At 41.2% G+C, this 12,948-nt stretch overlaps 1 protein-coding gene across 1 annotated transcript in view; it reads right to left on the minus strand.

Moving 5' to 3' along the window:
• Positions 1 to 12,948, minus strand: part of cdh13 (cadherin 13, H-cadherin (heart)) — a 925,252-nt gene that overhangs the window by 411,663 nt on the left and 500,641 nt on the right. The window contains exon 7 of the mRNA XM_060923723.1: positions 3,847 to 3,991. Coding sequence (XP_060779706.1) covers positions 3,847 to 3,991 — 145 coding nt within the window. The remainder of the gene's footprint in view (positions 1 to 3,846; positions 3,992 to 12,948) is intronic.

Here is a 12,948-nt window from a genome sequence, read left to right on the forward strand (position 1 = left end):
TGATATGAAGATAAATACAGTTTGGACTTTGTAATTAAACTCATGGTCTACACTATCAGAAACAGGGGTACAGTAGGAGTCTATTTCTGTCCCCCAAGATACACGCTACACTAATGTACCCCGAGGGCTCATTGTTGGACCTCCAGGTAACTATGTGTAACTTTTTAGGGCCAAAAAAGTACATATATGTTCCCAAGTAACATATAAAGGACACAAATAAGTACCTTAGAGGATACTGCCCCAGTGGCAAGCCATTGTACCCCTAAAGGTACAATGATGTACTTTATTTTCAATGCACAACAGATCAAACCTTGAGGTGGATGGGGTACAACAGCAGAGGACCGCATCAGATTCTGGTCCTGTTAGCCAAGAACAGGAATTGGAGGCTACCATTGGCACAGATTCACCAAAACTGGACAGTTGAAGATTAGCAAAAAATGACCTGGTCTTTTTCTAGTCTTCACCTATCCAATTTCCATGGACTTGTGCCCATGATAGGCTCAGATTCTTGTTCTTGGCTGACAGGAGTGGAACCTGATGTGAACTTCTGTTGTTGCAGAACATGCTTTTCTGCTAATCATAGTTGGAAAGAGTTATTATACGAGTTACTGTATCCTTCCTGGAAGCTCAAACCAATCTGGCCATTTTCCTCTGATCAACAAGGTATTTCCACCTATAGAACAGTTTCTCTTAATGTGTGTGTCTCTCCCCCCATTTTAATATTGCTCGTTATCTCTAGCTGCTTTATCCTGTTCTACAGGGTCGCAGGCAAGCTGGAGCCTATCCCAGCTGACTATGGGCGAAAGGCGGGGTACACCCTGGACAAGTCGCCAGGTCATCACAGGGCTGACACAGAGACACAGACAACCATTCACACTGTGTGTGCAATTCCCAGGAGATCAGCAATTTATGCAATACTCAAACCAGCCCATCTGGCACCAATATCCATGCCACAAACAAAGTCACAGAGATCACAAATTTGCTTCATTCTGGTGTTTGCTGTAAATAATAACTGAAGCTCTTGACCTGTATCTACATGATTTTTGCATTGTGCTGCTGCTATATGTTTGGCTGACTGTGTAGGTGTACAGGTTCCTTTTAATCGGTGTATGGTGAGTGTAAGTGTGTAGCTGTAATATGCTATAAAATGCTGTAACTTTGCCTCAGGTTCAGGAAAGTCTGTAGCTTTCAGAACTTAATACAGTAAGGTTTTCCCTAGACCCCACACTCACACAGTGTCATTATGACATGAGCTCACTCATCTTATTATGCAAGTTGCTGCGTTCATTTATTTACAGTCAACGCACATTCATTGCAAACAGAATGCTACAAAGCAATGACAGCTGAGTGAGAGACTAGAGACTACTGTGTGTATAAATCTCTTTGTGTGTGACAAATGTCACAGCATTGATTTGATGGTTTATGTGACAGTTGTCACAAGAGAGAATCCAGAATGCTGGGACAGGACATGAGAGGGTTTAAAGGGGGTTTCCAGAAATACAGAGCATGGACATACTTTTTCCATTCACAAGCTTTGAGTGTGTACATCAACAGATACCCTGTCCACACTAGGGATTTTGTACCGATACGAAACTACTTTCGTACCGCAACACCTGTCCACACTAGCAACTATACCGGTACTGTAGCGGTATAACTGTATCGGTACGAAACCCACAAATGTATGGGTTTCATACCGGCACAGTATCAGTACTGTAGCGCTTCGCTGTAGTGTGGACAGATGAAGCGGCTCTGTATCGATATAAATATAATGCGCATGCGCAATGAACCATTCCTACGTCTTCCGGGTTATTCATACAATACAATACGCCCGTGCTTTCCAGCTGTAAATAAAACGTCAAAATGGCTCAAAACGACCGTGGAGCTACATGGAGCAAAGAAAGGGGGGGGGAGGGGGAAAGAGGGAGGAAGAAAGGAGGAAGAGGGGGAAAAGGGAGAGAAAGGGAGGGGAAGAGAAGGGAAGAGGGAGAAAGTGAGGGGGAGAAAGGGAGATTCGTTTTCTTTGTTTCTTTCTCAACTGCCTCGCGCGTTTTATACGATTCGACTGAATAAATGACCACCAGAAATACAGACTGTACATTGACAACAAAAAGCACACACACGTTGTTTCATCCGCCATATTCTCGGAAGGAAGTTACTCGGTAACCACGGAAACATTTCGCGCACGCGCATTTCAACTTCCGTGAAAGAAAACCGCAAACATTTCTCGCTAGTGTGGACAGATGCACTAAACTGTACCGGTATACTTTGTATCGATACAGTTATACCACTTTCGTACCGGTATAAGTGTGAACACAGCAAGAAGCACATCAGAGGATTTAGAGAACCAACTACACAGATTAGATAATAAAATTTAGTTTGCATCTATTGGCTGATGCAGTAACTGTGACAGTCAATTTTATGCGCACAATAAAGTCTCTCCCCCTCCCCCCCATAATATTTCTGTAATAGTGAGGAAAGTGCAGTATTTAATTCTATCCACAGAGTAGAATAATACTACATTTGTCAGGACACCACCAGTGTAATTATTATTTCAGCATACTATTTAGTGCACATTATGTGGTTTGGGATGCAGCCCTGAATTCCCTCTGAATGTGGGTTGACTTGGCACTCACGGCACTGAGAATAGCCTGTGCACTGGATACGGGTATAGCGTAACCCATATTACAAAATGTTCTTCTGCTCCTATTTTGCTGTCACATTTTTGCAACCAGTGAGGACAAAATTCCAAAATCATACATCCAAACAGATTTAAATGATATGCCAGGATATGAACTACACTACTTTAAGGTTTATGTTTTCCTTTTATTGTTTTTCCCTGTACAAATGTAAATTATTTAATTCTGGTTCCATCCATTTTTCTCAAAAGTAATCAGTGGGGCTCCCAAGTGGTGCAACAGAAATGTGGTTGCCATATCTTCTGGAGCTCGATTGAATCCTGATGATCCAACAGCCATCTGTGGCCAGGAACCCAAGAGAGTAAAACTGGCCTGTGCTCTCAGGAAGGGAGGGAGAGGTGGAATACACTCACTCCCCCTCAATTACAGCAGTGCTAGCCAGTCTCATGCATCATGTATACGGAAGTGGGGGGATAGCGCTTCCCTCTGAGTGTGTTACGGTGCTCCCTGATGCTTCATGAGCAGCAGTTCGAAAAGATGCTGTTGTCTAGCATGCCTCAGAGGAAGTACCCTCTCTGGTGGTTAGCTACTGTGTGATAGGGGAGTGGTATGTCTTGTGGTGGCGAATTGGCCATATCTAAATTAGGGAGAAATTTTTTTGAGGGGGGTAGTAAAAAGTGATCACTGGTGGTTTATACGGTAAGAGTTTGAGTACAACCTATAGTCTTCAAATAACCTACATTTTATGTATATTCTAAATCATGTGGCTTCTAGAGGGTGGTATCATTGTAATTCACATGAGTGCTTGGACCCCTATGATTACTGCTTGCGCCTAACATAATACAAGTGGTACTTTGGTTGAATTCTAATGTCTCACTGATTTTTTTTTCTCTTGAGCATTACAGCTAGCTTACTAACTAACTAAATAAATAAATAAATAAATAACAGGAATGGGCCATTGTGTTCCTTTTAAAATAAAGGAAATTATCAAAATGACACCGAGATAACTGTCAGACTGCATGGCTTATTTTACTTTGCCAAGAATCTGTCCCTGGACTCCATTTCACAACTTGATTATTAAGCTTCATCAGATGGAGAGGACATCATTATCACCTCCCTTCTAAACAGCTTACATGCACTTAGAAGTGGGTGAGAGAAAGAGCAAGAGCGCGGGGGAGAGAGAGAGAGAGAGAGAGAGAACAGTTCATACCTGTAGGGGAGCCCTCCAGAACTTCTCCAGAATAGCGAGTCTCCCTGAAGATGGGTCTGTTGTCATTCTGGTCAATTACAAACACATCCAGATCCACAGGTCCCTCCATGAGCCTGCCAGTCATGTCTGTGGTCGAAACTTGGAGCTGAGAGAGAGAGAGAGAGAGAGAGCAGGGTCAATAATGTTCCCCTTTTGTCATGCTTGGGGATTATTCAATGGGGCCAAGTACTGCAAATGTAATATCATATAAACCTGCATGTAATAGGGTGCAATATTGGACTTGTAGAAGCTTTGGGCATTTTGCTCCTCATCTAAGAGGCTTCATCCATTCAGCAAGTTGTCTTGATTAGGCATTTCAAAATGACACAGAACACTCAAAGAAGTAATACTGTATGAAAGAATCCTCAAGGGCACAACATTTCAACAACAATGTTCAAAGCAATAAGGAAACCCAATGGACCAAAGTAAGTTACAAATGATTTCTCTCCTGCCCCACATACGGTACATCTTATTCCAGCACGTGAACGATAATAAAGGGATGGACAGAGACAAAGACCAGTGACTGTAATTCACACACAAATAATGTCAGTGCTATTTATCGCATCCTCAATGACAAGTGCAAAATATGAAAAAGAATGGTTCTATGGGAGCAAGGGACTAAAGCTAACAGGGAGGCATCTGTCCTATGGTGGAGTGGAGGGGAGTAATCATTGTCTTTTGTTGACTGTGCTTGGCATTCATTATGAAGTGAGCCACGGACACAAGAGTGCTTGTCCCTAACTGCCACAGATCAGTTTTACAAGGCCTTATCTGCCTGAATGAGGAAGGGGGGAGTGACAGAGATACAATGACAGAACACATTAGGGCTGTGCAAAGCAACTCTACATGCAGGAAATGGAAAAGGGGGCTGCTTAGCTTGGGCTGATATGTAGCTCAGTGTAGCATAGTGGTTTTGGACCAACCTGGTTTTACTTCCTGTTCAAAAATTACCTCAATATTTACACTGGGAAAGTTGATTTTCTGGACTGCCAGTTCAGATTATTAAATTTACCCATGTGTAGTTTACATCTCCGAGAGTGCCAAGTATATCTTGAGTAAAAGTGTCCGTGACATGGTTTTATATAGTGTCCAGATCACCATGATTAAACACACATCCCCACCTATAATCTCATCATCGTCTCATTATCTCTAGCCACTTTATCCTGTTCTACGGGGTCTCAGGCAAGCTGGAGCCTATCCCAGCTGACTACGGGCGAAAGGCGGGGTACACCCTGGACAAGTCACCAGGTCATCACAGGGCTGACACATAGACACAGACAACCATTCACACTCACATTCACACCTACGGTCAATTTAGAGTCACCAGTTAACCTAACCTGCATGTCTTTGGACTGTGGGGGAAACCGGAGCACCCGGAGGAAACCCACGCGGACACGGGGAGAACATGCAAACTCCGCACAGAAAGGCCTTCGCTGGCCATGGGGCTCGAACCCAGGACCTTCTTGCTGTGAGGCGACAGCGCTAACCACTACACCACCGTGCCACCTATAATAATAATAATAATAATAATAAAGCTGGGATGAAAGCTGGTATGAACATCAACCAAAAACAGTGGAAGAAAACAACATGGTCACGATTCTTTGGGACATGTCAATCATGACTGACAGAGCCTTAAGCAACAACAGGCCTGGTATCACCGTCAAAGACCATAGCACCAAACAATGTACCCTGATTGATATCACCATTCCATCAGATAGAAATGTGTCAATGAAAGAATTTGAAAAGTTAGTGAAATACAAAGATCTGGAAATCGAAGTGTCTAGAATGTGGGTTATGAAGACTAAAATGATCCCAGTTGTAATTGGAGCGCTTGGGGTGATAAGAAAGGGAGTGAGTGAGTACCTTGGGAGCAGGGGTGTAAGCATTTTTAATGTGGGGGGGACACACTGGTGGGGGGTCTGGGGTTTTCCCCCAGAACATTTTTAATTAATTAGATGCCATTTCCTGCATTCTGGTGTATTTTTAACAGGTTGTTAAACACCTACTTTTACCTACAAAAGTCACTTAATTCAATGACTATTTTAGAGACTCAACAATAAGTCCTCATTCAACTAGTCCATATATTCATCAGCCTGTTTTTAAACTCAGTGCTCTGCCCAAGATAATGAGATGAATGTGACACAATTTATCACCAACAATGACTTTATGGGTGCATTTTATTTTTTATTTTGTGTTTCCTTTTTTATTTCGTTTTAGATGTAACACAACATGCCACTGTGCCAAGCAATAGTGACACTCAACTGTATGTTTAAAAATAAGAATATTCATAATTTCACACAATGAACAGGCATGACATGGCATCATGCAAACTTCATAACACAAAATCACACTGTGTCAAGCAACGGTGACACATAAAAAATAACTTCACACAATGAACAGGTGCAATTTTGTTCACCACAAACAAACAGTGACTTTAGTGGGTGCATTTTACTTTTTTCCGATTTAGTGATACCCATAACAAAAATGACATGGCATCATGCAGTCTTCATAACACAAAATTACACTGGGTCAAGCAATGACACATAAAAGAGAACTTCACACAATGAACAAGTGCAGTTTTGTCAAACTACCGTACATGCAATGGTGGTACTACAGTAACATTTACAGATTAGTATAACAAATAGATTTATAGATATAACTCCTTCTTACATTGGTGCCACCACAATTTCTACCACTTCATAACTTTTATCCCCCTTTCCTTCACAATCCACCTGGAATAACATCCATCTCTCTCTCCATCGCTTTCCTTTCTACTATTCCTTCCCCATACACTGATTTCCCATGTTACTTTCCAGAAAACTGGCAAAGACCAGACAAAACAAGTTCTTCAGATCACAACAGGGAATCAATAAATATCATCAGAGCAGACTTGACCTCATTCTAGGCATTACAGTAAGGCAGGCCTACTGGGTTTGAATTCAATGATACCGTAGCTAATATTAAGCTAGCTGATACATCTCCTAACATTGACTAGCCAGCTAACTGCAGTAACGTTTCTACTGGGACAAAAACCCTGTCCTGTGGGGAAATTTTGACTGACTTTCCGCTTCTTTATAAAGAATTTCCTGATGTCCATTGTGTCTGGGGAGGGAGCAAATACTGCAAACAATTCATCATCAACCAAGAATACCCCATTAGGCTAAGCTTATTTCATTGTTTAGTTGGACATTAATTTAACGTGGCCTAGGGTTAATTTTGAGGGCATATAACAAAAGAATAAGGTTTTAGCAAAAGCTAGACATTGTGAGGTGGCAATGGGGCTGACGTCACCTCCTCCACTTTTGAGCAGCTGCGCCAAAATGCTATCTGCTTGCCCTGAGATCCACTTCACTTGCGTGCGGTGAGTTGTTGTAGGGAACGCCCAGAAAACCCAGAGTGGATTTTCAGTGGTCTGTGTATTCTCTTATCGATCAAGTGGAATGGATTCTTTCACGAAGCAACAGAAATGGCGCTGGGTGAACTAATATTTTATTGTTAAATGTGGGGGGGTCCAAACGAAGAATTATGAAATGTGAAGGGGACACGTCCCCTTCAGATTCAACGGTGGCAACGCCCATGCTTGGGAGAATACCAGGAGGTCGTGAGATCAACCAAATTCAGAAAATAACGGTGTTGTGAACTGCACATATCCTACGGAAAGTGCTTTCTGTTACATGATTGACAGTTATATTCCCCAGGTGTATAGTATATAGCCGGATATAACTTGTATAGAAATGAAACCGATGAACCCTATAATAATAATAATAATAATAATAATAATAATAAATGGATAGAAATCAAGGACTGAAGAAGGAAATCGTTTTTTTCCCCAGCAAAAGCAAGAAAGTGTAATATAAAAGCAAGAAACAATTTTTAATTTACATTTTATATATTATTATGAAATAAAAATGAATAATGTTTAAAGGGGACATGCTGTGGAAAACATTTTTCTTGTATTTGAAATATGTCAGTGTGACTTGGGGACATACTGGGTCTTTCAAAGTGGACTGCTACCTTCCCAGTCTGTAATGGCCATTGAAAGAAAACAGCTTCAAAAGTGCATGGTTCTTTCTTACTTCTCTCATTTGATTTTTTATGGTACTATCCCCTATTAATATATGACTACCCAAAACAGCCTGAATCAAGAAGTTGGAGACATGCTAACTCTGCTGGAGTCGACTGCCAGTCATCAAACCGCAAGTAAAATGTTCAAAATTTACAAAAATAATCAAAGATTAAACATGATATTAGACATTATAATAGATTTCTCCTTTTGGACTGAACCTTATTTCACTCGCATGGCCAGTCAAAGCCATCAGGAAACATTAGCTGTTCAGCTAATGTTAACATTATTTCCATGATGCTAATTTTAGTTAAAGCATGTAGTTTGATATACATAGATTGCTAGGCTACATTATCTGAATTGGCCCCATGATTGGAGTAATAAGCAACTCCCTGTTGTATGATTTTGATAAATTCAAACTTGTTAGCCACTAAGCACTGACATGAGCTCCCAAAAGCACAGTGGTTTGTCACCACTTCAGGCAGTTAGCTGTAGCTAGTTCAGGTTAGCTTGTCAAGCTAGCTTACCCAGTGTTAAGCCTAGGTCACAACCGGACGTACGATTTTTTTGGCCGTGCGATTTTTGGCATTTCCCAAATCGCTGCGTTTTTTTACCCAGTGTTAAGCCTAGGTCACAACCGGACGTACGATTTTTTTGGCCGTGCGATTTTTGGCATTTCCCAAATCGCTGCGTTTTTTTTGTTCGTGGAGAAAGACGCATGTTGGCCGTAAGTTTGTCTTGCAACCTGAAAAAAATGTAAGCGCCCATAGAGTTTGTTTGACATGACATAGAACCTCTGCGGCCGGTCCGGGGCCAATCTACGGCTCGAAAATCAGCATGTCACACGCGTGCCCTCCGTGCGTTTCTTGCGTTTTTTGCACGTAGACCGACCGTAGGAGCACGTACGGCCGGTTGTGACCTAGGCTTTAGGGATGTGACAGGGCACACAAGCTATGTAAATATTATATGCAGAGGGGAGGGCCTTCTAGGCCTTCAGAGAAGGCCCAAACATATCAGCATTTCAAATGTTAATTAAAGGATGAAAGAAATTTAATATCCTTTCATAATTTCATTCAAATTATTCTCTTCTAAATTGGCCTCATTTTCTATCAAATTTACCTCAGAAATGAAAGCCTTACTGTCCTGGAAACATTAAAATTGAGTTATCCAATGAGATTTTTTTGTTTGTTGTCTCTAGGCAGAGAAGAGTTTCGAGCTGGCTCACTCATTGGTTAGGACTTCATTGCCGGGACAGAAGGCCATGGCAGTGTATGTTTATGTAGGAAGTGACAGATGAATTACCCAATCAGATATTGATTTATAGTGGGAGAGACCAAAAATTTATCGCCCTAGGCCTTCTCAAAGGCCAACGCGAGCTTAACCGTGAGTAGGAGCCATCAGCGCTGCAGTGAAAGAACCTTCCAGCCGGTGTAGCATTCATCAGTAGTGTTAGCAAATGCTAATAAAGCGGTCAAGCCAGTGCTATCGAGAGCAAGTAGTACAGGCTAACGACCAAGAAACTAAGATTTCTATCTCCAGACTCTTCTTCCACGCACACTCACCACAGTATTTTTCACTCATACTTAAGTATTCATTTTCCAATGTAATTTACTTAGCTACTTTTACAACCCCGATTCCAAAAAAGTTGGGACAAAGTACAACTTGTAAATAAAAACGGAATGCAATAATTTACAAATCCCAAAAACTGATATTGTATTCACAATAGAACATAGACAACGTATCAAATGTTGAAAGTGAGACATTTTGAAATTTCATGCCAAATATTGGCTCATTTGAAATTTCATGACAGCAACACATCTCAAAAAAGTTGGGACAGGGGCAATAAGAGGCTGTAAAAGTTAAAGATACAAAAAAAGGAACAGCTGGAGGACCAAATTGCAACTCATTAGGTCAATTGGCAATAGGTCATTAACATGACTGGGTATAAAAAGAGCATCTTGGAGTGGCAGCGGCTCTCAGAAGTAAAGATGGGAAGAGGATCACCAATCCCCCTAATTCTGCGCCCACAAATAGTGGAGCAATATCAGAAAGGAGTTCGACAGTGTAAAATTGCCATGAGTTTGAACATGTCATCATCTACAGTGCATAATATCATCAAAAGATTCAGAGAATCTGGAAGAATCTCTGTGCGTAAGGGTCAAGGCCGGAAAACCATACTGGGTGCCCATGATCTTCGGGCCCTTAGACAGCACTGCATCACATACAGGCATGCTTCTGTATTGGAAATCACAAAATGGGCTCAGGAATATTTCCAGAGAACATTATCTGTGAACACAATTCACCGTGCCATCCGCCGTTGCCAGCTAAAACTCTATAGTTCAAAGAAGAAGCCGTATCTAAACATGATCCAGAAGCGCAGACGTCTTCTCTGGGCCAAGGCTCATTTAAAATGGACTGTGGCAAAGTGGAAAACTGTTCTGTGGTTAGATGAATCAAAATTTGAAGTTCTTTATGGAAATCAGGGACGCCGTGTCATTTGGACTAAAGAGGAGAAGGAAGACCCAAGTTGTTATCAGCACTCAGTTCAGAAGCCTGCATCTCTGATGGTATGGGGTTGCATTAGTGCACGTGGCATGGGCAGCTTACACATCTGGAAAGACACCATCAATGCTGAAAGGTATATCCAGGTTTTAGAGCAACATATGCTCCCATCCAGACGACGTCTCTTTCAGGGAAGACCTTGCATTTTCCAACATGACAATGCCAAACCACATACTGCATCAATTACAGCATCATGGCTGCGTAGAAGAAGGGTCCGGGTACTGAACTGGCCAGCCTGCAGTCCAGATCTTTCACCCATAGAAAACATTTGGCGCATCATAAAACGGAAGACACGACAAAAAAAAAAGACCTAAGACAGTTGAGCAACTAGAATCCTACATTAGACAAGGATGGGTTAACATTCCTATCCCTAAACTTGAGCAACTTGTCTCCTCAGTCCCCAGACGTTTACAGACTGTTGTAAAGAGAAAAGGGGATGTCTCACAGTGGGAAACATGGCCTTGTCCCAACTTTTTTGAGATGTGTTGTTGTCATGAAATTTAAAATCACCTAATTTTTCTCTTTAAATGATACATTTTCTCAGTTTAAACATTTGATATGTCATCTATGTTCTATTCTGAATAAAACATGGAATTTTGAAACTTCCACATAATTGCATTCCGTTTTTATTTACAATTTGTACTTTGTCCCAACTTTTTTGGAATCGGGGTTGTAAAATCAACATCGACAACTACACACAACAGAGCTACCTGGCAGCCTGCCACTAATCCCTTGCAAAATCCTTTGCCCTGTTGCTTTTTTGGTGTGTCTGGCTAAGTTTTGGCTGAGCTGAAGTCCGAGCTTGAATAGTAATGGCTCGCCACTGATCAAATGCATATAGTTTCAGGAATACTTGTTTCATATGTACACAAGCACCTGGACGTCATCATAAAAACAGCAAAGTAAGGACTGTCATAAAACAATTCCATGGATGTGGATGTTAGCATTCTCATTTAAAGATTTTACCCAATCAGGGTGACACTATTTACATATTTAATATTTGAAAGCACAGCTGCAAAACCAGCCTGTCTTGTCCTATAGTGTTTTCATATCATGCTAAAACGGTGCTCTTGGATGTAATACCAGTCGATGCTTGAGCAGATACAAGTCTACGATCAGAACTGTACATCACTGAGACACTCTGTTTTACTCACTCAAATCCTTCATTACAACTGAGATTTCAATACTTATATAGTCATCGTTTCATTCAAGTCTGAATACAGCCTTCTGTATTTAAATTCAGAGCATCTGTGACAAGTGTGTACTACATCCTTCTATTGTGCTATGTCTCAATCTACAAAGTCAGTTCTTTAAGCCTCAGCTGCGTTCATGAAGCGTCTCTTAATCCAACTGTGGTGTGAGACAAATAGGAAATCTAGGTCATATGCATCAACCAAAATATCTATGAAACACTGCTGTGACAGCATAAGAAGAAGGCAATGAAGGAAGCCAAATCGGGAAGTGTTAGAACAAAGGGAGGGGCAAAGAAAGCGAGAAGGAGGAAAGCACAAATTCATCCAAGAAGATTTATCTGTTGTTCTACAGTGTTTGAGTTCAGAGATGAAACTGATTCAAATATGCATCGACAAGTGGCTCTTCTTCTCTCAGGATGAGCTGCTTGTGTGTTGAAACTACAAAACACACAAAAAATCGTGTATTCATTTATCCTGCAACATCAGCACAACCTCACACAGCCAGCAGGAGACTCATCCTGTCTCCTCATCTGATTTACATAAGCAAACACACACACTAGATGCAATACTTCAGGCTAGTGCTAAGCTAAGTATTGAGAACTGCCTTCAAAACACTTCAGTGTGTTTGTAGATCGCATCAAAACGCTTCGTGTCCTTCTGAATTGCTATCCAGTTTCCTCTGTACTTTATTTATTTGTGTGGTTCTAAAGTATGCAAAAGTCATTCTTCTACTCACCATCTGCTATATATCAGTGTGTCTGTAAACCCATGCAATTATCCAATCAGACAGTCATGTGGCAACAGTACAATGCATAAAATCATGTACACGACCGTTCAAAAGTTTGGGGTCACTTTGAAATGCCCTTATTTTTGAAAGAAAAGCACTGTTCTTTTCAATGAAGATCACTTTAAACTAGGGTGGCCAGATTTCCCTAGTCTGAAACCGGGACACTTTTGCACGCGACCATGCTCGTGCACGCACACCTTTTTTTTTTTTGCGTAAACGTGACACTCAGAGAGGTGCTCTTATTATTTTGTTGAAGCTCACATTTATCAACATCTCACATGAAATAAAACAAACAGGCATTTTGTTATCTAGTAGCATAGTGGTATACAGATCAGTTAAATTATGGTCAGACAACAGATTTTGTAATGGCTGAGAATAGGCCAGGCTATGTCCATAGGCCAAATTTAAACTGATTTATTCCACCTGTTTGTGAGAACACCAAGAAGAATGCATAAGCA

The sequence above is a fragment of the Neoarius graeffei genome, chromosome 6 (assembly GCF_027579695.1).
Source record: "Neoarius graeffei isolate fNeoGra1 chromosome 6, fNeoGra1.pri, whole genome shotgun sequence".
Lineage (NCBI taxonomy): Eukaryota > Metazoa > Chordata > Actinopteri > Siluriformes > Ariidae > Neoarius > Neoarius graeffei.